Below are 27,215 nucleotides of genomic sequence, written 5' to 3' on the forward strand. Positions count from 1 at the left end.
AAGCAAAACAAGAGAGAAAAAGAAAGGAAAAAAGAGAAAGAGCAGGAGAGAGAGATTACAAAGTGCAGCAAAGCAGCACAAAGCACACAAAGAGAAACAAATACTACGCTATGCCAACAGCATGCTTGCCCTAGAGGATAACAGGCCGAGTGTGGCTCGAAGGGTGCTTCCTATAGGAAGGGAATAGAGTAGTCGAAAGAAATATCTGCCAAAGGACTGGCATCAAATGGATATTTCACATACAAAGACAACGTTAAAAATTTGCGTGCACAGATTTTCAATTTTAAATTAATTAAACATAGAAATTTTGGTATATTTCTCCCTCAAAAAACTTCCATGAAGCACCACACACATCATCAGTAAAGTACAGTTAGGTAACATGTACACTTTTACAAGTAAAGATACTTCAAAATGTATGCTTCTTCTAGTCAGCACAAATAAATATGGTCCAAAAACCAAGTGAATCTCCATTACACCAAAAAAGTCACTTTCTTTCAAAAGAAACTGAAAATTAGTTGGAATAAACACATTCCCAAACGACTAGGACAAAAACAAAATGTGTCAATAATGGCGAAATGCAAAGCATACAAACACGCAGGCCAAGCAGAGATAAAATTGATACTAGGTCATTTAAAACCTCTTATATCAGGCTTGTCCAGTATACTTAACTACTGAAAAGCAACAGCCAAATTTCCTTCAGAGAAATGTTGCTTCACATAATCAAAATGGCACCATTTTTCAGACAATGATTTTGAATGGAAGGTTTGACAATCAGGAAGTGGCCCACATTTTCAAGGGGCTGCTTTAATCAGTACCACCCCTTGAAAGACCTTAAACCTTAAGAATTGCCATTTAGAACTGACTTTTAAAACTTTTTTTTTTTTTTTTAAAAGTACTAAACCCCAGCCCCATCCCCCAAATTTAAGAAGGCATACTGTACTCTTATAAGCTGAAGGAGGGTGGGGCACCCTGGCCATACAGCACAATATGCATACCTGCCGAGGCTGGGGCGGCGTGTTCATTTGTGGTGGTTGTGGGGTGGCAAAAACTACAGGGGCTCCTGCTTGTCCAGGAGGAAAAGCAGTCTGCAATGAAGGAAAAAAAAGAAGGTTATTCTTTGCTAATCAGCTTCTCCAGAAAAAGAACTGAAAAGTTACTCTACATAAAAAAACTTACCTGAGAGAGACCAGGAGAGGGGGCAGGGAGAGGGGCTGTTGGGGGTCCTGCTATAGGCTGCGGTGCTTTATTCATTTCATGGGGTGCTGCATAGGGAGCTGCTGGGGCAACACAAACCTACAGTCCCAAAAAAAAAAAAACACACAAAGATTTTGCTGAGTTCAACAGTGAACTAAGTACATGGAAACCTATACATTCCGAGGGTCTGCAGCCGGGAAATGAACTAAATTACTTGTTAGCCTCCGGATATCTGCTAGAGGATTGTGTATTTCAGAAGCTTTGCTTAGAAACAATGCAAAGCTACTGCCTAATGCGAAATGGCAGGTCCACAAAAAAATAAAAAATAAAAAAAAAAGTACAGAAAGCATTATTAATTTACAGCTAATCCCTTGGAAGCCCACTCAGAGGAAATGTTAGACAGCACGTCAATAGTTACTGGGAATTAGGAGGTTGGACACTGTTGGAGGAGATACCAGTAAGAAAGCGACATACTATTCAGGATGTTTCTTGTGCGCCCAGTGATGGGTGCTGGGGTACACCTGGTCTACCAGCACAGCGGCCAGTCCTCCTTACCCTGAAAAAGGGGGAAAAAAAAAAATTAGATTGGAGGCACATATATTCACTTACAGACTTTCCTCACACATTTCCATCTAATGTGATGAGAGCACTACCATAGCTCTCTTCAGAGAAATTAAATTGCTCTTTCATGAATACAAGGGAATCACACAAATTGCATTCCATTTGTGGCCATTTTCTTTTGCCAAGACGACATTAGTTTTTCTACAAGACTAAAAGTGACTTTCTGCAGGGCTGTTAGACATTAACAGACTCCAAAATCGAATCTACGTTTGTATATCATATATCCTGTACATTTTCCAAAAATGTAATTCTATTTATTCAGACAATAGAGTAAATACAATACCACATAGCTTCAACAGTCCCACTACAAAACAGAGCTAATAGCAGCCTGGAACACATCACACCCAACCCCCACACTGTACCATAAACTTGCCACATGTTATCAATTGGGTATGATTCAGCAGCTGCTTTCTTTTGCTCGCATAAAGCAACTCTGGGGGCCCCCCTCGCTAACACTGCATTTTCTTTCTGGCAGTTCCACAGACCAAAGCAGCACCAAATAGTCTTTTACAACAATTTAGATAGCATGGACAGGTCTAGTTAGAAAACAATTGTTTAACCTTTATAGGTTCTGTTCTATTCACAGCATCTGCTAAAACAACAAAGGCCTTCAAAGTAAATTCCTAGGCAAAATCAGACAGGATGCTCACAGGCAGATCACCTTATTGACAGTCAGCATGAAGGTTTAAAACTTGCTGAACTGATCAAAAATATGTACATTTTTGCAAAGTAAATTTAAAACAAAAAAAGGAGTCAATCCAGACAATCATCCCAAAGGAGGCTGGAACATGCTTAACCAATTTCTGCAGGGTTAAAGGTGTAGAAAATGTATTCCTTCAAAAGCTATTTTCCAGTGCTGCTCCAGGAATAAACCATATATATTAGATCATCATTGGTTTCAGGTATTTTATAATACAACATTGCTGTATTAGCACTGGATTAGTGTTGCACAATATAAACGGTAGTTAAAATGTACCGAAATACATTTTTTAAAGTGGTACTACTATATGAAGATTATGTTAACCATAGTCATGGAAGTAAATGGTTGCATTATACTTTGTGTATACCAGCTTGCTTGAATCTTTAGCGGGTATCCCTGCCTCCTCTCCTCCTAGCTGTGCATTATACTTTGCACGCACGAGGGACGTTCATAAAATTTCTGGACTTCTTTTTTTCCCCCTCTATTTATTACGAATAAGGATAACAAAACAGCTTCAACTCATAAAATGCATGGACTCTAAAAGACCTCTGAAGGTGCCATGTGGTATCTGGCACCAGGCCATTAGCTGGACATTGTCCTACTCCTGTAAATTCCAAGATGGGGCCACCATGTATTGGACTTACTGTTCCAGTATGCACAGATTCTGGACTGGACTGAAATCTAGAAAGGTTTTGAGGCCAGGGTAATGCCTTGAATTCTTCCTCACGTTCCTCAAACCATTCCGAAATAATTTGCAGTGTGACAGGGCACATTACCCAGCTGAAAGTATCCACTTCCATTGGGGAATACCATTGTCATGAAGGGGTGTACCTAGTCTGCAATAACATTTAGACATGTAATAGTATGCCTCAAATTAACATTAAAATATATGATCACACCATTGATTTTTCAGAATATTGTGCCAAACATCCCACTTCCTGCTCAAGCTCGTCATCTTACAGTACAACCTGGTAAACAACCACGATACAACAGAAAAACAGGATTCGTCATACCAGGACACTTCCCTTCTACTGACCCAAGGTCCAGTTCCATTGCTTGCATGCCTATAGATGGTCCTTTTGATATGGAAGAAGAGTTTGCACAGCCACTCTTGACAGGTCATGCAGTCCTATATGTAGCAGGACTCAAGGCGGTGTATGTTGCAACATTACTACCATAGCCATCATTAAGATTTTCTGCAATTTTTGCAACAGTAACTCTTCTGTTGATTTGTAACCGATTAGGATAGTCTTCGTTAATCTCTTGCAATTTTGAGTCCAACACCCTATAGTCCATGCAGAATACCTACTGACCGTGGTCTCAGGAGTGAAAAACCACAGTTGACCATGAACTTCTCACAAGCCTTGCCAATTCAGACACAGACCAGCCCAGTCATCTGGTTGTAATGATTTTGGCCCATATCAAAGTCACTCAGGTTTTTGCACCTGCCCATATCCTCTGCAGTCAACGTGTTGACTTCAGGGATCTAATTGTCGCTTACAGTGTAACATATACCTGACCATGACAAGTACTGTTGTCACAAGATATTCAAAGTCGTTCACTTTAAATATGACTGATCATAATGTTTCAGCATTGTAAAATATAGTGGTTAAACAGACCAGGTATGAAAGGTTATACCCATTTTGTGCTATAAAATCGTGACTGCATATATATAGCAATGTGATGACACCATGAGACAAGGGAGGTAGGAGCTAGAAGCATTCCAAAACTCTGAGAATATGGGCTCATGTTCTCCCTTCTGCCAGCTGTCTCAGAGGTAGGGAATGCTACTTACTCAGCATTATAACAAGCCAGTAAGAAAGCACATTTCATAGTGATTTGAAAATGTGTGAACTTACATACATATATTTACACACACACATTTCTACTGAAAAATGCTAATTGTTACAGATTCAAAGTATGCCAACATTTTTTTTTTTTTCCTTCATTTACATTAATATTTTTTTGATAACATAGCGAATAAAAGAAAACACTTTTGATATTTGACATTCTAAATCTAGGATACCATGTCTTGTCACACCACCTTCAGCGAGTGATCTGATAAGAGCAAATTTTAAACCTAAAAATTGGCAAAAAAAAAAAAAGGCTGAAAATGTGCTGCGTGTAAACATGGCCTAGATTTTGGTAGTTTTGAATTTTTAAACCTTGGTGTTATGTTGGACACCAAAGACAAAATGTGTGAACATTATATTTAGTTCAATTAAATTGGACACTTGTTCATCACAGGGCAAAAATCACACATACAACACACCAAGTAAATTTAAAATTAACCTAACATATCTTTAGGACGTGGCAGGAAAAAAAACAAAAAAAAAAAAAAAAACTGGAAAAGGAAAAGGGCTAGCCAAATACATGGAGATATGTTCAAAGACTTCACACCAACTGACTTGAGGGGGCAAGGTTCAACTCCAATGCTCTGCAAAGATGTGTAACAAAACTTCATAGCACTATCAAGGTTAACAGTACTCCTTTAGCCAAGTCTACTGAATGAAGGAAGCGGACAACAGTTTGAGAACTAGTTGTACTTGTACATTTTTTTTTTAAATAAAGTTGTTTGCAGGTTAGGGAGCATACACCAGTACAGCATGTTGACACATCCACCATATGGCAAAACAGCTCGAGATTATGTTTGGCAACCTCCCAGGAAGACACATGGTCCAGTCACACCCTGCGGAAAAAGACCCTCTATCTGCCATAGCCAGATGTTAAATTCCAGCCACTCGGGTCGTCAACAATGACGATTCCTGCGAGCCAGATCACCCTCACTGAATCGCACCACATGGCCGTAGTACCATAACCAACACTCCCGCAAAGTGCAGGTAATGTGTCTCCATGAACAACCGTTCATTCACACAAAGTCGAACCAGCCGTACCCAAGGATTCTCAAAAGCTCAAAATTTGCATGTTTCTCTTTCACTGTTTTTTCGTATTCTTCTTGAGAACTGGAAGGGACTACTAATGTATTTCATGTTTTCAACTTATGCAGCAAGTCAATGTCTAAAAATTGGATGGAAGGGTCACAAATGCATAGCATGTGTTCTCCTGTTTATTAGGATGCCTTTCTCTTTTTCCCCCATTGTAGTTCTCTTCCTCTGTGTGTGTGTGTGTCAGCAGCAGCACAGCAAACACAAAGGTCGTTACTTACAACTTGTTTTAGGGCCGGTTTATATTTCACGCTCAGAACACGCATGCGCACGCATCATGACTGCCACGTGTTCCCAGCGTTCATTTGATGCTTCTTCTGAGCACATCCTCTGAAAATTAATGCGACGCATGTATGAGTTGCAGTACTAGCAAAAAGTCGGGGGGTATTGGCGCAGTTTGATAAAGTCGGAACGTGACGTCAGTGTCTCGGTTTACTATTGACATTTGACAGAAGGCCACCTTGCAGATCCTATAGGATCGATGTTTGATGAATGGTTCGATGTGGTGAAGCAAAATGTCGACATACGAATGCATTTGTGATGCTTTTATATTCAAGTTTTGCATATTCCCTATGACTTTAAGGATCTCTCACCATCTTCTGTGCCATTTTCTTTTTTTCATCGTCACATCATCAAAATGTACAGCAGTGTATTTGAGCCACAGAGGGGAAGGAGGGGGGGGTAAAAAAAAAAGACAATGAAAAGGTGTATTTAGAGATTGAAGTGGATATTTTGGGGCTTCTTCCTGCATTGACAGCAGCAACAATCTTGACACACAGAACACATTAAATGTATGATATTCCAGCATACAGGACATTTAGAATCCTTCGATTAATACTTGACATCACTTTCATAATGAAATGCATTAATGTATATTTAACAGATAGTTAACTTCATTTAAATAATGAATACTGCTAATAATTACACGTGTGGTGGCACAGTGGTGGACTGGTAGATAGCATTGCTGTCTCACTGGGAGTCACGCCCCTGGCGTTTGTATGTTTTCCTGGAGGGTTTCCACAGTGTGGTCTGGTTTTCTTCCAAAGATATGCCGGTTTGGGGATTTGGTGATGTTAAAATGACACTAGTGTATGCAAGTGCTTGTATTCACCTTGCGATGAGCTAATGCCCCATTCAGATATTGTTTCTGCCTCATTGGCACATCCCTGGATTGATGGGATTTAATCATTAAACATCCATCCTTTTCAGAGATATTGCGGCAAGGTGTCCCCAGAATTTAATGGGGGTTTCAGGCAATTAACACAGCAAAGTCGAACCGCTTCTCACTGTGATGATATCTTCCACAGCCACCTGGTGGAATCTTCCAGATTTACATAAAGTACACACGCAAGTATAAACAGTACCATGCTTGTGTAGCAGTAGCGTCCACTGGAACATGTGTTGCATGAAGTATTAACCCAGCCTAAGAGGGAATAAGGTAAAAAGGAATTTGAACAGTGATTTAGGGTAAACTTAAAACTAAATAAAACCAATTTATGCAATGCAGAGTACACCAGTTTTGAGGTTACAAAGTTACACAGTTGTGCTCATTTCTCATTAAAGTAAACCCCAATATGCAAGTGATATTTGCAAGACAAGTATTTATCATTGCAAATTTAATCCACAGCAAGAAAGAACAGTCTCTTTAATGCAAGATTTTCTTATTTAATATGAAAACATATAACTGCACATAAACTCAATACTGTACAAAAACCAGGGAAACATTCACCAAAACACGACACTAAACCAAATCTGTGAAACGAGACACTTTATACTTTTTTCTTTACAAATCACTACCTTGAAGGCAACAGCAACACCTTTTTATTTATTAAATGGAATGTAGAGGCTATATATGCAGTCACATTAAATTTAGACTCTTATTAATTTTTGTAAAAGAAAACTACTTAAAAATACAACAAAAATCAATCACAGTCCTGGAAGCTTACAATCAAAAGCAGTGTTAACAAAAGGAGTAAAGGGAAATCAACATACCACTCTGTGTACCACTGATGAACCTGTATGTGTATAAAGCAGTCCAGCTGTAAGCCAATCCATCAGTGGATGTAAATGTTAAAGCAGGAAGAGCTCACCAACATTGAAAATGGCTATATTTGATTATAAACACTGACCACTGTTCTCGCAATACTGTATTTTGACTACATGAAACTTGACACTTATTTTACATATGAAACACACTGTACTCTGTCTCAAGCTCTCTTTTCTCTATTTCAGTTCACTTGAATACAACCTCCCCATTGATTCTATGCCAGTGTTAGAAAAGGTGCATACCACTGTGGGAATACTCAGTCCATTTAGAAGTTCTCACTGCTCATATCATTAACATGCACGAAATCAGAAGGATCAAAGCATTCCACAACTAATTTTTACCTTATTTGTCTTGATGCTATTTATAAAACTTGATTTAATAATGCAATTTTAAATTTAGAATACTGATATGCAGTTTAACAAGGAGCTATATACTGAAATAGTTTACTCTGTAAGACACATCGCATGGTGATGGGAGACGGGGAGGAAGTTTAAGGTGCAAATGTTTTGTAATTTCTTATTAAACACTTTTCAACTTGAAATTGGCTTATGTGTAAACTGTATTTACTGAAGTTGCTTGTTCGTATAGTACACAAAATAAGGGACTGATGTATTTTAAGATTGCTATACATGAATGTTGCTGGATGCAGAAGGTAATGCCAGAAACCCAATATTTTGACCCCAGCTTCTAAAAGACTGAGAAAGGAACTTGGATCCAATTAGAAATACAGTATGTACCATTTGGCCAACATCCAAATCACCTCTCTACTGTACTACCACACACATCAAAAATTACCCTAAATTCAATGTGCACCATAGTTGCATTCCTTCTTCCAAGTTACAAAAGATACAGTTCAGAGATGGGACATGTTATTTAATGTGCCAAATACTCAAACTGAAACAACCTCAGTAACTTATGAAGAGAACTACAGGAGTACAAATGAGTGGCATAGTGGTAGCACTGCTGTCACACAGCAAGACCACCAGGGTTCAAATCCCAGGTGCTCCCTGTGTCGAGTTCATGATCACACAGTAGCTGTGTGTGTGTTTCTTCCAGGTGCTCCCATTTCCTCCCCCAGTCCAAAGACAAGCAGGTTAGATGATATGGTCTAGTTAAATAACATGATGAACTACCACCTATTCCAGGGATGATTCCTGCCTTGAAATTGAATCATGTTAGGATAGACTGTTTCCCCTTTGCCCTGCTCTGGATAAACAGGTTTAGAAAATGAGTGGATGGACTGACACCAAATACTCCTTCTGCTAGCTGGAAATGACCCTGGGTTTCATTCAAGCACAACTAACCCTATAAATCATTTCATAATCTAAATTTTATTTCAGAAAGAGACCACTAGCATAACACTTGTCTGAATACAGGCATTTGAGCATTCAGTCTAATATGCAACCAAGATGTTGCATTCTTTATGCCATCTCATTTTAAGCTGCAACCTTCTATTAATTAATAACCCTTCTGCACCAGGTAAGTGTGGGTCCAGTTGCCTCCAACACCAAGCTAGACTTTGTTGTCCAACTATCCATTATTAATGGGGGCAGTGGTAAGCCACCACAGATTCTTCACTTTGAGTCTTTGCAACTCAAGACGCTTAACACTCAGCTGCAGCTTTTTGGACTAACTGCCTTATAAATAGTAAAACCAACTAACACACACTGACCCATTTAGTGGCCTTAGGTACAGTAATCCCTCCTCGATCGCGGGGGTTGCGTTCCAGACCCCCCCCGCGATAGGTGAAAATCCGCGAAGTAGAAACCATATGTTTGTATGGTTATTTTTATATATTTTAAGCCCTTATAAACTCTCCCACACTGTTTATAAATATTCCCCGCAGAGTTATACAGCATAATCCTGTTGTATTCGCTTAGATATTAGGTAAGATTCACTGAAATTATGTATATAAACACACAGTTTATATACAGTAAAACCTAAATATTATTTTAAAGATATTGAGTGTCTCCAATATCACATATGTTACAGCCATTACGATAGACAGGCCACCAGCAATAAATACATACAATGCAAGAAAAACAGTATACAGTAAATGTGTGTACAGTGACACTAAACGCACGTACATGTACTAAGTACTGTAAGTAGAAAATTAATTATGGTTACTCACCAACAATGACACGATGACTTGTCCGATAACAATGAGTTTTATTTTACTGCACAACAAAGGAGAGCGTTACAGCCCCTAAAGGAGCCACTTCAGGCGATTGTGTAGCACTGCCGTTGTTGTTCTTCTGGCAGTCTTCAATCCAAATCCCTAAAGCAGATTCCATCCAGACTACTGCCTTATTACATCCACTTACAACTTGTTTTGCACCCTGGTTAAAAGGACACTGCGGCAGTAGATCTTATTTATATTCCTTTCCTACTTTTTAAATAAAAAGAATCGTAGCCTTCAACAAATCCAAAACATTTACCTTTTCGGCAATCGTTAACATCTTCCGTTTGCGCTTGGGCACGGCCCCTGAAGCAGTAGCAGATCGTTTTGGAGCCATAATGAGGGGCTTGACTATGCACAAAGATAAACACAAAAGAGCACAACTCTTTACACAGCGAAACACGTTGATGCTGAATGAGCGAGACGAGACTTCCTGGTTAACACCGCATTCAGCAGGCAGGAACTTAACTGCGTGCTCTGATTGGTTAGCTTCTCAGTCATCTGCCAACAGCGTCCCTTGTATGAAATCAACTGGGCAAACCAACTGAGGAAGCATGTACAAGAAGTAAAAAAGACACATTGTCTGCAGAACCCGCGAAGCAGCGAAAAATCCGCGTTATATATTTAGTTATGCTTTCATATAAAATCCGCGATAGAGCAAAACTGCGAAAGTCAAAGCGCGATATAGCGAGGGATTACTGTAATTACAATAGATAACCATCTTTAACGTCACACCTTTACTTCAAAGCCAAATGTAATTCTGCAGTTTGAACAATATTTGAACCATAAAAATGATGCAAATTATCTGCACAGCTTCAAAAACATAGTCACTTTGACATCAATGACAGAAGAAAATGTTATCACAGAGAAAAGTAGGTTAACACCATATGCCATAGTAAACTGCACTGTGGCTCATTTTAATTCATTAACAACTAGGTTCCGTATTTTCCAAGTCACTTTTCATGGTATAAATTAACTTAACATAGGAAATTTGGTTGTTACCCTCAAAAATAAATACTGTGCTTGATCTTCATTTTAAATCAAGGCCTCTGGGGCCACAAAATACTTTTCATATTACTCAATATTGCCAATTATTGTAAACACTAAAGACACCAATTGATTTATTTTTTTATGGTGAAATGCACTGAACAATTTATCAGAATTGAACATTAGTGCAAATTACCGTATGTACAGTATATACAATGTAAACTGACACCATGGCAGAATTACAGCTGCACTTACAAAGTCAGTAAACCTCTAGCCAAGCTTGTTCAAACTGGTACAGTCCAAACAAGCAATCAGTGAATTCTGCTGCTGACAAGTTTCAAGGTAGACATTTAAGAAATGGGGAGCCAGCTTGCCCTAAGCAAATTTCTTGTTGGCGACAATATTCATACTGTTACATATTTAACCTTAACAGTACTTAACCAAATAGTGACTATTAAAATATACTAAAATATTTAATCCTGAATTTCTTTCACCTGTCATCTTTACATGAACCAGAGTGGAACATGCGAATTAGTATGCATGCAAATTACCTAATATGCCACAATACATTCACTTTTGTTACTGGCTAGCTAGCCACCATAATCTTATACAATATATTAGCTGATATGACTAGCATTTTTATTAGCCGATTCTCTGTTGATGTGGACTAAAGTAGAAACCTGCCTCTTCATGGAACCCAACAACCTTTGCATTGTGATGCATAGAACAGTGAAATTAAAATAATTCCGATATGAAAGCACCACCCCCATTTGCATAAACCTTAAGGATACTTTTTAACGTATAGCTGGTTGCTTTAGATGCCTACAATGATACCAATGAGAATGACAACAGGAGTACATGCCACATACTGTACCTGGATTAGTGAGGAGTGTGTGTTGCCAAAACGTTCACACTGAAATGTTTGTAAAACTGCCAATTCCATAAAAAAAAGGAAAATAAATCCTATGGAAGTAATTCACAATGGTCTTTGATTAGAAACCTCCTGCCATTTTACTTGCTCTGATATCCATTCAAATTATATCATGATTCAGGAGTGATTTGTGACCGACGGTTATCGGCAAGAATTAAAGGGAAGGTCTACAGGACAGTAGTGAGATCAGCTATGTTATATGGGTTGGAGACGGTGGCACTGACCATAAAGTAGGAGGTGGGTGTAACAGAGCAAGAAGCAGAAGACGGGACGAAACTGAAGATGATCCGCTGTGGCAACCCCCTAACAGAAGCACCCAAAAGAAGAAGCCGTTAAATAGAGTAAGCAGACATCTACAATAAATGCAAAACTTTAAAAGTGGATTTTAATTATCAGAGTGTTCAACCCTGGCTAACAAAGCATTTTACAGTATTTACACAGCCCCTAATAGACATTCACAGGCATGCAGGTGAAAAGAGTATTAAAAAAATCTAATGCAGGCTTCCAGACCAAAATTACAAAATTCAAAATATTTTATAGGTTATTGGTAAAACTTTCTAATACATACACTTTCAAGCAACAAAGTTTTCAATTTCAGAAAACATGCCTTCGTATTTGAGGTATTTTTCAACACAAAAAAAGGAAATTGGAAGTATTTAAATTCAGACTATTAACACTATTTTTCCTGAGATAAGTCTGTTCACAGTGACAGTCATGGGGAAAGTTTTCATGTAAATAAAGGAAAATAGGCAATTTTAAGCTGAGCAAGTTTTAGTCTGTCAAAATGCTTTAAAGAGCCACATATCCGGGATTAGAAAATAAAATTATTTACAGTTTACATTGACCCGCTCCTGGTAATTACGATACTATGGAAGTTCTGGCTTGTAACACCCAACTAAAACTAAAGCATAAGTAATTCCCAAAATCACCTGAAGTACTAAACATTAACTAAATAATCCACTGAAGAGAAGCAGAAAGTAAAGGTGTGGAAAAATATAGAGCCAACTAGACAAGGATCTCTCTTATGTAGAGCAGAATAGTGTAAAAGTCATTACAGTTGCCATTTCAAAGATCTACTACCCAATTTTTTTAATCTCTGCCTGGTCACCCTGTGTGAAGTTTGGCCGTTGTCCACGAGTGAGCATGGGGTTTCAACCCAACGTGTATTAGCACTATGGCTATGTTAGGTCTTAAAAGTTTACATCAGCACATAGTGGATTTCAAAACATCTGATCATGATCAGTATCTTCGGCTTTCTTGGGTGGAGAGATGCATGTGGATTTCAAATAATTGCCTGTTTTATCCATGTGCTACAGAATGCATCTAAACTGGGTGATTGGTAAATGGTATCGGGGGTTTTAGTTCAGGTTGCAATAGCTTTGTTGTATCACTGGCTGCTCCAACGAGGCAACATGCAGTGGTATGTTAAGTTGATTCAAAGTTGCTGCATTCCAAGTTCATTCAAAATTGCTTCAAATCATGATGTTCTATCGTCATGAAACATTGCGTTTTCTATTTACTGCAATACAGCCCACATCAAATAAGATTATTTATTAATAACCATAAAAGACTGCATTGTCTTACTCAAACCAATTTTTAATTAGATTGTTTAATCCAGACTACCATCTTGTAATGAGCATAATGAGCCAAACTGTAAAAAGCAATTTTTTGTTGAGTGGAGTATACTTTAATACGTCTTTTAGTGATATTTCTCTTAGTTGGTAATCAACCGATTTGTGCCCATAACAATTCCTGTACAGTGAATTAGTTGAACAGTTACAAATGGTTGAATATTTCAAGATGCTCATGAGAACCTGAGGTATGCATCTGGGGCTCTGAATTAGACAAAAAGCATCACTTACCTCGCTTGCTCAGAGAATTTTTTTTGGTTACCAAATGCAAAACACGTACAGTATTAAAAAAAAAAAAAAACACAAGGCACAGCTGCCATACAAACTGCTATGTTTAAAAGTCTTGAGGCAGCACTATCAAGATTGCCATTCTTTAAAAATAAGGACAATGTTAATTATTAATAAACATTAATATTAGTAAACACTAAAATGTAATCAACAATACAAAGCTTTTGTTATGGACAGAATAGTAAATCTGAACTCATGTATAATATTTGTATATAAAATGTATGAAAATGAGGCTTTCAATTATTTTTATTCCATATCAAGCCACACTTCTGTTCTTACATAAATTAAACCATGTCTTGTGTAAACATACATAAATACATACATACACACACACACACACACCCCTACATAAAAACTCACTTAAACATTGTCTCGTCTAGAGATATTGCACAACATTTAATCACGTGCAAGAAGTCTTACTTTACTTAAGCATTTACAGCCCTATTTTGTATTAGGCTGTTATTACTTATTTTAATAGCCCATAAAGTGAGAAGACAAATCTAAATTTCACAAAAAGAAATATTCTATTAGTTAAAATAAAAAACAGCCAAGTCTGAAATGTAACAACTTTTAAAAGCTTCTTCATGTGCAGTCTCAAAAACCATCAAGCTCTATGCTGAAAGGAGCTCTCATGAGGACCACCAAAGAAAAGAAAGACCATCAGTTACCAGTCCTGCAGCAGATTAGACCACTATAAATAATCAGCCACAGAAACAACCAATTAACTGCATTTCACACCACAAACTTCATAGGGTTCAAGAAGCAGACACTATTAATATTAACTATTGAGGGAAGACTGTGAATCAGGTCTTCAAGATATCATTGCAGCAAAAAAAAAAAAACAAATTGCATGAACCAAGAAACGCAGGAAGTGGACATCAAACTAGACGAAATCTGTACTTTGGGCAGAGGAGTCCCAATTTGGATTTTGGAGATTTATAGCCAGGTCTTCATAAAATGGAGAGATGGTGAACAGATGTCTGCATGTGTAGTTCCATAGTGTAGGATTGATACTAAAATGTGGACTTCAGTACCAAAACCAGCTTTTGCAACTCTGTACCAGTATCAAAAACTATACCAAACCAAATATGGGAATATTTAATATTTTTCACAAAATTTGTAGAACAGCACTACACATGCTAGGGACTGAAATTACTAGAAAGTCTTGGCAAGACACCTTATATATAAAAAGATGGCACAGAAGATGGTTTGGGAGACCTTTAAAAAGGTATTGTGTCATTGCATAGAGGAATAGGCGACGCTTGAATATATAAACACCATAAATGCATATGTATGTTGGCATTTTGCTTCACGACATCAAACCAGTCAAACATTGAAGAACGCACATCAATCCAATAGGATAGCAAAGATGATTGCTGTCATATGTAGATAGTAAACAGTTTTCGATGTCACATTTCAACTTGATCACACTTTGACCCCCAATAGTTTGCTGGTACTGCAAATCGCACATGCATCAAATGAATGCTGGGAACGCATGCCGGCCATATGTGCACATATGCATTCTGATCGTGAAGTATAAACCTGACCTAAGAGCTATTTGGCAAAGGAGAGAGATGGGAGTGCTGCAGCAGGCAAGATGGCCTCCATTCTCACAGACTAAACCCAACAGAGATGGTTTGGCATGAATTAGACTGGAAAGAGAAGAAAAAGCGGTCAACAAGTGCTCAGTATGTAGAAGCTCATTCAAAACTGCTGGAAAATGTGTACATCATGAAAACTAGTTCAGAGCATGCCAAGAGTTTTAAAGCTGCCATCAAGGAAAATGGTGAATACTTTCATTCTTCAAGAATAGTTTTGATTAACATTTTAATATAAATCCATGTATTTCATTGTTTTGCTGTATTAATTACTCAAAAACATTGCTGCTTAAACACTGAGTAGTGACAACTTTTTACATTGCGAGTTGCCTTTGCTAGGTCAGGAGTCACCATCATTGGGTTGCAAGGTCATGGGAGGTTGGGGAAGGAAAAAAGAAAAAAAAAAAAAAAAGCTGTTTCAGTGTGACTAGCTCACACTTTACCCCAATGTAACACCCAGCTGCTAAGACAATAAACAAACTTAAGTCATATCCAGTTTGTAATCACACTGGTTTCATCAAGGGGAAAAACAACCCAAAATTTATTTCCCATTTCTTATCACGTTCATTTCATTTAAGAAAGCCCAACCCCAAACTGGACTTGGCCTTTTTGAACTAGGGGACCTAGTTTTAGTGACGAGAAACACTGCACTAAAATATAGAAAATGGTAAATATTAAACACCCTTCTATGCATACAGGTCATCCAAACTTGAGTTGATTTATAATGTTTGGCAAGATATTTATTACACACTCAAAATGCCACTCCAACTCTGATTTAGTCCAGTCACTTTTGAAACAACTTCTTTGAGTTGCACTACTATGTTCAATTTCTAAAAATTAAAAAATTTTAACAATTTATTAATTATTTTAATGTCTGTATGCACACAAGGCAGTTAATATTTAAGGTGCCAAACCCAAAAATAAAAAATAAAAAAATAAAAAAACAGAAAAACTAGCAAGCATTATAGGGACAAGATCCTGTGAAAGAATGACCTTAATACAATTCAAAGAACTGAATAAAGAATAGTAGCTAGGCCTCAACTTTTGCCTAATTTTGGTTTAACTAACAAGATTTTCACAGAAAGCAGTATTTATATACATTATTTCCAGGAAGGGCTGATGAAATGTTGCTCTGCACGATTACGATTTTAAAAAAATCTTCTTAAAGGAATACTTCTCCCAAATTGTTATATTTTACTTATCCCTTGTAGTTTCTAGTAGTAAGAGAAAAAAAATGTAATCTCATGCTTTCATGCAGAATGGAGAGAAAAAAGTTTGATAAAATACAGCTTTGACAGAAGTCAATGGTGACTAATGCTGTATAATGGAAAACAATGCGAAAAAAAAAGATGCATGCTCAAAAATGTGCAAAACGCTTGCTTTTTTTGCTAAAATACTGTTAACTATGAGTACTTCCAAAATAAATCAGCACACATCAAAAACTGGAAAGCAAACCCTTATGAGATTCACTTTTTGAATAGAAGACAGATTCTTGACAAATTAACAGAGACAGAGGCAGGTCAGTTCCTGTTTATAATATGCACTAATGAGTTTAATATGCTTCACTAGGATCATTTAGTAGCATGCTAAATGTTAGGAAACAGCAGTTACCAAAGTATGTATAAAATGAACCAGATAAGAGATTTAATAATTATAGGCTCTCTTACGATAGTGGGGTACTGCACTTTTTTTGAGCAGGTTTGCCTATAGCAAGTCAAACAACAGCTAAAGCCAGTAAGAGATTATGGAGGCAGCACGCAATGCAATCTAAGAGGAAGACGAAGCTGAAAAAAAAAAAAAAAAAGCACATTAGACATTAGTGAACTGTCAAAGCCAAATTTTAGTATGACAATCACAGTCATGCCTATTCAATTAGTATTACAAAAATTGTCCTTGCATTTGCATTTTAAGGAGCAAAATTGATTAGTCCAGAGGCATCGATTATATGTATAATTAGACATTTGTCTATATACTGTGTGTGTATGTATCTAAAATGACAATAAGCACTTAAACGAAAGCTCAAAGTATACTGCAATATTTAAGCAGCCAAGATTGTACTACATAAAAATGTTCCAACACAACAGAGAAGAAAAATTCAGCCCAAATTGCAAATTAAATCAACAAAACTGGAGGACATCTGTACAACCTCCCAACTTGTCTGAAAGTACACAAACTGGCTGTCAAAATAACACAAGCTTACAGTACTTTGAAAATGTGACAATATCCAGAGAAGTCGTTAGAGAGTTCTATAATCCCTCATCCCCCACCTATTCCTAGTTCTGTCACACAACGTCCTCAAGGCAATCAGATCTAGCAACTGGAGTCATTAAGTCAGCTAGGACTTCCAATTTCAAGATATGCAATGTGACATTACTTCCAAAAAAAAAAATAAAAATAAAAAAAAAAAACCACACCCATCAGCTCTACAAGTGAAAGTCCATATCACAGAGCTAGATTTTCTAACAGCAGATTTAGCACATTCAACTTTTTAATGCACTATTTAAATGCCAGGCAAAGAAATCAATAAGATTTAACATATATTTACAGCTATACAAAGCAGTAATAACTTTTTAGTTTTGAGCCCCGTCTACTTTGTTTTTTGATTAAAAGGTGCATGGATAGTGGATAACACAACAATAAGAAGCAATGCCATACACCTCTATAAAAAGTCAGTATGCACAATGAGTTTATTTTTCATTCAGACTAGGGGGCTTTGCCCCCTGCTCCCTTTGCTTGCCAACCCCCACTTTTCTCTGATGGCAGCAAGAATTAGACAATCTACATGTCTCCAACTTAAAAGTTTAAATCCAAACAATATATTTGATCTCTTTTCGCTGTTCCATTATTTCACCAAGTAATAACTTGTTTGTTTGCGCTAATGCGATCTTTCTTTTTTTGAGACTTTCGAATTTTAGTACTTTCGTTATCTCTAACCTGCCCTGTATGTGCATTTCGCAGTTTTTGAATTCTTTACGACGTTCTTTGTCATCCACTATTTGTCTTTTATTTCCGGCCCTGGATGTGGTTAAATCTCTTGGCATGAAGTCTCATCTTGTGGGCCGTGAAATTCTCTCTCTGAAAAAGATGTCTCGACACAGGCTAAAAAAATCTCACCTCATCCCAGGATTTTTTTATTATAATAGAGAGAAATACAAGCAAAAATGGATTATGAATCTTAACCTTCCCTTATTTGTATGCACTTGTGATTTGTGTTTTCCAAGAGTGGCCACACAAAATGAGTGCTTTTGAAATTTTATTTTTTGATACACTTTGTACCATCTGCAAAACATGGAGCTTTAGTTTAGTTAACAGTTGATGACATTCACTAAACATGCAATGATTTTGTAACTTGTTTCATTCACTTGCAGTACATTTTAGGAAGTATGCTTTTCAGGGCTAATTAGACAAGTTTTACTTATTCATTATTCACGAGTGCCCACCATAAACTGCATTCAAGTATCCCTGTTAAATTCTCACATTAACTGATGCTTACATGAAAAACTCAACTCAAATTAGGGAGTGCAAAAAGAGACAAACGAAAAAGCAATCCTCACATGGAAAAAGATAATACAAATGGCCCAAAAGAACAAATCTTCGAAATACAGGTTTTAATAAACAGAGCTTTACCATACAAACTAAATATCACCTTAACAGTGATAAATAATTTACCGATACAACATGTATAATTCATTACCAGGAGGCAGTGGATTTTAACTACTGGAAGTTTACACAAAAGTGTTCAATAAATTTATGTACAGCTATTTGGTCAAGTTTAGTTTAAATATTTAAAGATTCTCAAAATACACTAATGCACTTTGGAGTTCTCCTTTAGTACCAACATTAGTGGTACCAAAATATCGTCCAACAGCAACTTCTCCTAACCATCACAAAACAATTTGCGCACGAACAATGCCTTTTCCAGCATGATTGAGCACCATGCGATAAGGCAAAAGTGATGACTAAGTGGCTCTGGGAACAAAACAGAATTTTGGGTCCATGGCCAGGAAACAACCCAGAACTTAAGCCAATTTTGAACTTGTAGTCAATCCTCAAGAGGTGGGAGGACAATACAAAAACCCACAAATTCTGATAAACTACAAGTATTGATTATGCAAAAATGGGCTGCCATCAGCGAGGATTTGGCAACAACATGCCAGGGCGAGTTGCATAGGTCTTGGAAAAAGGGTCAACACTGCAAATATTGACTCTTTGCATAAACTTAATGTAATTGTCAATAATAGCCTTTGAAACTTGAAATGCAAAATATGCGTTTGAAATAAATGGTTTGTCACACCTCATCAAAAGGACTTCCGTTAGAGCAGACAACGAAGAGCCACTGGAGATGACGATTTCAGTACTCAAAACATACAAATCAGCAAATCTGCCTTACACCACTAGATGCACAAATGAAGTTGCACAAAATAAACCTGAATGCATGTTTAATTGAATAACTAAAGAAACAATGTTTAACTGGAAATGCAAACATGCCATGACAAGATAGAGGCAGTGTTTTTAAACATTGTATTTCCATAAACTACAACCCTTATCTAAACTTTATTTCTTCTGTATGCACTTTTTAACTGGTTGCACCCAGATGTGTATTCTCATTTGAGAATCACATCTGGCCTCATAAGACTAATGATCAAACAGTAGCTTATTAGACATACTGTCAAATGTTGCACCAGTTACTACTAAAACATGAAAACTATCCTTTACATATTTACACTGAAAAAGCAGTTATTTACCATGCACAGGTTGAGCAATTATGCACCCTAAATGAATTAGAAATATGTAAAAATTTTAATTTCTAGTTTATCAACCTGCATTTCTATTCTCACATTTGCTGTTAATCTGCCTGTGTGGCTGCAGCTGAGGGTAAACACCACAAGCAATTGGACAAACAAGAGACCGATTCAGTCCATCAAACTTGTTTACTTAGCTAATAGTTAAGCTGTCCCAACACCTTTCCCAGATGCTTCTTAAACATGGTTAAGGTTTCTGCCTCAAAATGCATTTACCATTGAAGTCCCCAACACACTGTTCACCCTTTAGCTAAAATGGCTTTGACATTCACTAAACACTAAAAAAAGCATGCAATTTCCCATACAAGTGTCTGGATTTATAAAAGCAACTTAAGGGAAGAGGCTATTTTCACAACAACTCTGACCTGACCCATGCAGGCACATTTCAGAGAATCTGGGAAATAACTACATTATTGAAGATGTATGGAAATTAAGCAAAACCAGTTAAATGACAACTTGGACACAATTTTTATCACTGAGCTGTTACTGTAATATGCATTGACATGACAAAGGTTACACATCAAAAACAAATACAGTATGTAGATTGTATTTTAGGGGAATGCTACATATTTGCACTGAAGTTTTTTTTAACCAGTTTGTAACATCTACTTATGGTCACTTCCCTGGGAACTGGCAGACATGTCAGGAGTATCTCAGTCAAGCTTCATTCCATGCCTGCTGTACTGGAAGACAGCAAGGATCTACATTTATCTCTCCCTCCACTGCTGCATAAACAGGTCCATTTTATCAGAGACGACATTTAAAAAAATAAAAAAACAACGTTTGCCATTCTGCCTTTCTTGAAGGTGCAGAACTGCTGGATTTCACCAGCTGATAAATTTCACCCAAGCCATTACTTTAATAACCAGCCAATAAATACAATGCTAGTCTTGCCCTAACCCTAAGGTCTTCAAGTGGATTACAATGGCACAGTGCAGTGACTGAGGCACTATCCTTCAAATTAATCTTGAAAAAGATGAACAATCCTCCACCACTCACCAACTAATTGCTGTTTTCGAGCGTACCTGCGCCAAGAATGGCTGCCTTCGCATTACCCAGGTGAATGCTACACATTGGTGCTAGCTTAAGTGAGAAGTGCTTTAAAAATGATTATTACATCTCCAGTAATACACATTTCTTTTTATGCAGTTACATTTGAGTTTATCATGCGATTAAAGGACATATTTGATCGTCACGCGTTTTCAAGCGCACTTTGGTGGCGTGCATGAAAGACGCTTAAAGTAAACATTCGACTGTAAAAAAAATTACTTGGCTGGAGCAGGGACTAACAAAACACCTCAAATACAACTTGAGTATCCACGTTGTACTACTCGTTTGCCCGCACGCAACAGTGAACGTTTTAGAATACGGTCTACACACAATATATCGGTTTTTGTTATTAATTCAGACAAGTCTTATTGCAATCGAGATGTTCCTCCCTTTGAAATACCTAATATTTAAATGATGTTAATTAGCAGACACAAAAGGAATAAGACTTTACACAATAAAGTATACATGAAGAGTAGGTGTCTCCAAAACCGCCTGTCTGTGTCTGCTGTTGCACAAAATAATCCAGGCTGCACCCACGTGGGTTTATAGCTCCGCCCGCCAACTTCCGCTCCCGGCTCTCTCACAGACCCACACACACTCAACGTGTCATCTCAGCTGCTGTTTGCCCGGCGCAAGTAACCTGGAAAATCTAAAACTACACATACGTCTGTTCCAATCTAAATAAAGTATTTAACCAACCTGATCAAAATTATTTAAATAACGCATCACTGACATTTTGAGGACTGCGTTGCGACGCCAGGCCTGCAGGCCTCAGGCTTCATGTCGACCTGCGTGTCACAAAGTAGTTAGGACTAGGCCCAGCAGCATGGTCGAGTCACCCTCTTTACAGCAAGTACCGCACTAAACAGTGTACGCTATTGCTGCATGCTAAATATCGACTAAAATCAACACTGCTATTGTGACAGCTGCCTGCTTTATGGATACTTTAGCGTCTGGCGATTGACGTTCACCTGCACTGTCAAAATAATAAACGTATCCACTTCACATTTTTCCAAACCTTACCCATCGAAAACGAGCACCTACGGGGCTTTACGGAGACTTGGTCGCCCAGGGTTGAGAGAAATGTGTGCCGAAACACAGTATAAAGGAGGAAACTGGCATTCCAGACACCAAGTCGGTAAAAAGAAACCTACTGATGGAAGGCAGCTACGCTGACATGTCCGAACTTAATCCTTCTACCAGTTCGCTTCTCTTGATTTCTAGCGTTACAGTCTAATGTGTTCGCCAGATGTCAGCCATTCTGTATTCATGTAAAACAATTAGAGCCAAGTCGCATGTTTATAAACAAAGCTATCCAGAGACCAAAGCTGCGTACAGCCAGGTGGCAATCAGTACTTTATGGCCACGTGTCCATTAAATGCAGTGCCAGTTTGTTCTTTCAGCCCCTCCCCCACGAATAGCTGCATAGAGGATGTTAATAAATAAACGCAAAGCAAACATATGCTGCCAATAAGTTCTCTTTAAGTCAGATTCTTCTTCCTGGACAAATATGAATATCATACGACCAACATCAAAAATCAAATCCAATGGAAGTGAAACCCTTGCATTAGTGCAAATCTTAAGTTACTTCTGGCCAAATAAAAGACACACAATTGGCTCAGGGTACTCCATTAACTAACCCATATGTTCCTCAAGTCCCAAACTGACCTTCTAACCGTTTTCATAAACGGGTCTGACCCAATTGTTTTATACATAGGTGGCAATGCCAAAAACACTCACAGCACGTACCTTGTGCTTGTAACGCTTTCTTCATATAAGCGCAACAGATCCTCAATATAATCGTTGCAGTATTATCGTGTATACAAATACCTTTACTTTATCTGTTCATATTCAAATGTATTGTTGTCTCCATTTTATCTGTACACCTCCACCCGAAGCAGAAAATATAAAATGCCACGCCACCCTAAACTGTAAGGAGGCCTAGTCACCCCCGAAGTGGCAACTTCGGTTAAAGCGGCAGGTACACTCAGGCCTACTAAAGAGGAGGCACAAAAGCAGCAGGCCGCGCAGGCGGTGTCCTCACCGGAGTAGCCGGTAAACGGACAAGTAACTGCAAGCTGCTGTCGTTACTTGTCTTCTCTTGACTCAATTTTTCATTGTCTCTTTAAAACGGGGCTCAGCTTTCAACAAGTGGTGGCCACACTCCGATGTCTATTGGGTCTGTTAGGAAAGCTCTCCAAGCATGAACATAATGAAAGAAACGAGGCATCCTGGACAGAGAACTGATGGAATGGCTCGCAAACTAAGCATCTGCACATCAGATGGGTTGGCAACCTGTTGAGACAAACTAATCACCGCGGATGAGAACGGATTGTTAACGGCTGAACACGTAATCGGGAGGGAAGCCATAGCATTACCTTACTCTCCTTCAGTCCGCGAAGCCGGACGGGGCCTCACGGAAACCGCGCGCCGCTTCCGGGTTAATCAGGGCCGCGCCGAGTCCGTCTCTCGTCACGTGGCTAAAGGTCACCATACGTTCCCTTATCACGTGACTAAAGGATGCAGGTTTATTCCGTGTTGTATTGGTTTTTATTTCCCTTGACGTTCGCTGCTGTTCCACAAATTCCTGGAACCACTTGCTCTCCTTATTGTTAACATCCCATAATCAGAAAATAAAAACAGGTACAATTGCTTCCTGTTTTTCAACTGAGGCAGGCAATGTGGCGAGAGCCTTGGACTTTAGCCCGCAAGCCATTCGTTTAATTTCTAGGCTCACAAATCTCTGGAATGCTATCGGGTCATTAACCGTCTTGTAGCTCTATTTTAATGTAGAACATGAGTCTGAAAAAGCAAGCACCAAAAAGAACATATGGTTAATACATACAAGATGCATTTGATGATCGGTTCTGCTTTTTAATCAATACCCACACACATAAATTTGCTGCGTTGGGCTGGCGCCCTGCCCGGGGTGTGTTAGGATGGGGTTGGAAAATGACTGACGACTGACACATAAATTTGTGGTCACCGTCCATTACCCTTATTTATTAGACTGCACCACTAACACAATTGATAAGGCTAGTCATTACCTCATTAATATAAAACGATGGTGGAATTCAAGAAATCCATGGAAAACCTTGGGTGACGGAGGTTTAGGGTACCAAGCCCTTGTCGTTCTAGCAATCTCGAAAGGAATGACTTAGGAATGACTAGAATTTTTGGGAAACAAAAACGCATTTATTACTCTTTCTTCCTGTCACTGTTTTTTTGCATTTAAAACATTCAAATATTATGTACATTTACAGCCAATGTAACTATTTTTTAAAAATGAGGGTTCTTGAAGGAAGTCACATGTGTGAATCTAATAACTTTTTGAGAACCAACAACGTAACAGTGACACAAGGAAGGGATTGTATATGACACTGCAGGTTAATCATTTATTACAGTCTCCTGTACATACAACTGAGAGAAACCTGACCCAGAAGAACATTTGTGAACCTACAGCCACAGCAGCTGTGCCTACACCTCCTCCAGCCAGACTGAATTAAAATATCAGAAACAACAGCTATATGCCATCAGAAATAACTATATGGTATAGACAACGCACTAGTGTTGCCCAGGAGCTGTGCCCATCCAGTAAAAAGGTCAGTAAAGTTTTAAATTATTTTGACATATCCGAATGGCCACCATAAGATGACACCCTAGTAATGCCGCTGATGTTGCCCAATATACTATGCATCATCTTTTCAAAACATTGCAAACAGCAATGAGCAGAATTACTTCCTCAAAACTCCCATCTTTGTGTGACTGCTTAGTCTCTCTTTTTCCCTAGTGGTCCAAGACATTTGCACAATACAGTACAGTGTCTTTAAAATAAGTCAATTTTCATTGGTATTTGCATTCTGCAAAAAGTATGTTTTTCTGGAAATTAATGGGACTTCTAGGCAAATCTCACATTTACAGCAGACTTGTGAAATGGAGCCCACCTCAGAACCATTTGGTCATTGTTCTGACACCTATTATCTTCTGTATTCCTGCATTCAACCTTACAATATGAAACCAGGTCAACCAATTAAATCATCATTTAGGTTTCAAAAACTGTAAAGGTACAAAACAATGGTAAGGATATATAGCGAAGTACCAGTCTTTTCCTCTATCATACATTTACAAAACCTCCATTATTGAATCCTCTTTAAAGTTACAGTAGCTTTGAATGTAAGGCAGGCTTCCTGTACACCCCCACACTAAAGGTTTTATTTCCATTAAAAAAGTTTAATACAGTGGTAATGTGTTACCACGATTCCACTGGTACCTGGGCTTAATTTGTAGTTGTGCAGTGTGATCATTCTTCGTGGCTGTTTCTCCATTTACACCCCTTTCCTCTGTTATACAAGACATATTTCAGGAAAAACAGTAGGCCCCTTCAAGGCATTTGAGTCCTGCCCAGGGCAGGTTAATGACAGCTCAATGATGAGCTTCCCATGTTCATTTACTAGACAGAGAAAGTTCAGAAAATACGTGGATGTTTTTAAAGATCATCACAATTTTAAAACTTTAATTTCTTTTTCAAATAATTTTTTATATAATGGTGTGCACGAAGTGAGATGATTTCACATGCTCACTTCTAGGCATATATCCATATTGTTTATGATGCGTCTCTTCTTCTGGCTACAATAGTGGGACGGTAATGTGACACACTGCAGGTCATCGCTGTGTCGTCCAAAGCCAAGGATCACCCCCGACCATGTGCAGATCCCGGTTACCCCTCTGTGCTGTCTCTCGGTTCGGTTAGCTGCTGCCGTATAATTACTGATTTTGGCTTTATTTTATTTTTTTCAAACAAGTCGACTTACCCAGCATTGTGCTTTTATTGTTACCTTTCCGGTTATGAAGACGCGCGAGGAGTACGGTGGCACCATTATAGTACCCTTCTTTAAAGCGGCTACGCGTCTTGTAGTGCATAATGAGGACCCAAACTTCCGCAGATCTTGCAGTAATTTGCAGTAATCGCGAATTGTATCAAAATACCTAGCAACTTGAATAACACATAATTTTGACAATGTCTTAAAAAAAGCTTTAGCGGTAATAAAAACAAAAAACCCTTACCTGAAATTCTCCCGTACTCGACTGGGACGAGACTCACGCTGACGAGAATTTTTCTAGAGTTTTTTGGGACACACTTAATTCTTTTTTGGGGGTGTTGTGGTCGGGATCATTATGGTTAGTCCGGGACGAATATTAATAATCAGGACAGATATGACTTAAATGGGGGGCATCTTCATCTTTTTGTTTTTTGTTGTGCACAATTGTAACTATAAGTTGTTTGTTTAGCAAACATTAGGTGTTTTTACCGTCTTAAATTTCACCCCACCCCCATTGCCGTTCTCGGACATGGAAGTAGACATACAGCATATAAAATATTAGGGTCTAACTTTGGCCACTCATTGCTCTCTCCGGAGTTCAGAACGGGATGCTGAGAAAGCATAAAGATGCACACCCAGTGTGAAAGGATCTCGGTTCATTTTACGAGTTTTCTGAAACGAAACATAGGCGAGAATTCAAGGTTAACCGCTGACTGGATATTGTCAGGACAACTATCTCACCATTAATGTCAGCAAAGCAAAGAGTAGATCATACATTTCAAGAAGTAGAAAGGTTACCATACCTCTTTGGATATCATAGGGGATGCTGTTGAACATTATGCATTTCTTGGAGTGATCATCAATGATAAACTGAAGTGGACACAACGCATTTCAGAAGTTGTCAAGATGAATCAAAAGTTTGCATTTCTTCTTCTGTTATAATGAATTTCTACAGGCACACAGGAGGGAGTCCAGCTGGATGTATTACATACTGCATAGCTCAAGATCACAAAGAATTGCAGAGGCTGTTAAAGGCCGCATAGAATATTACCAACATCCAGCTGCCCTTTGTTCAGTACTTGTGCTACATTCAATGCCTTAGAAAGCTGAACTGGATTATTTGAAGACTCCAGCCATCATGCAAATTGGGTTTTCTCTATCCTTTCGTCTGGGAAACACTGCTGGGGTATTTGCACAAACTTCAGTAAATTCACAGATGGTTTCTATCCACAGGTTATAATGTCACTGAACAGCCTGCAGAAATGACAAATATTTTAACTTAAAAAACACTGGGTATATATATATATATATATATATATATATATATATATATATATATATATATATAGTGAGACATGCCCAAACACCACCAGACATACACCACATCTTTATCAAAAGCACGTTTATTTTCTCCTCCATAAC

At 38.2% G+C, this 27,215-nt stretch overlaps 1 protein-coding gene across 5 annotated transcripts in view; it reads right to left on the reverse strand.

Annotated features, from left to right (window-relative positions):
- Positions 1 to 23,450, reverse strand: part of eif4g1a (eukaryotic translation initiation factor 4 gamma, 1a) — a 94,637-nt gene extending 71,187 nt beyond the window's left edge. For 4 of the 5 annotated variants that reach the window (XM_039765278.1, XM_039765270.1, XM_039765262.1 and 1 more), the window contains exons 1-4: positions 23,352 to 23,450; positions 1,669 to 1,750; positions 1,177 to 1,293; positions 996 to 1,085 (exon numbers count right to left, since the gene is read on the reverse strand). In XM_039765278.1, the coding sequence (XP_039621212.1) occupies positions 996 to 1,085; positions 1,177 to 1,251 (165 nt within the window). In that variant the 5' untranslated portion in view covers positions 1,252 to 1,293; positions 1,669 to 1,750; positions 23,352 to 23,450. Of the gene's footprint in view, positions 1 to 995; positions 1,086 to 1,176; positions 1,294 to 1,668; positions 1,751 to 22,722; positions 22,810 to 23,351 lie in introns of those variants that run through there. The other variant, XM_039765253.1, reaches the window with a different exon arrangement.
- Positions 23,451 to 27,215: the final 3,765 nt, after the last annotated feature.

The sequence above is a fragment of the Polypterus senegalus genome, chromosome 1 (genome assembly GCF_016835505.1).
Source record: "Polypterus senegalus isolate Bchr_013 chromosome 1, ASM1683550v1, whole genome shotgun sequence".
In the NCBI taxonomy this organism is placed as follows: Eukaryota; Metazoa; Chordata; class Cladistia; order Polypteriformes; family Polypteridae; genus Polypterus; species Polypterus senegalus.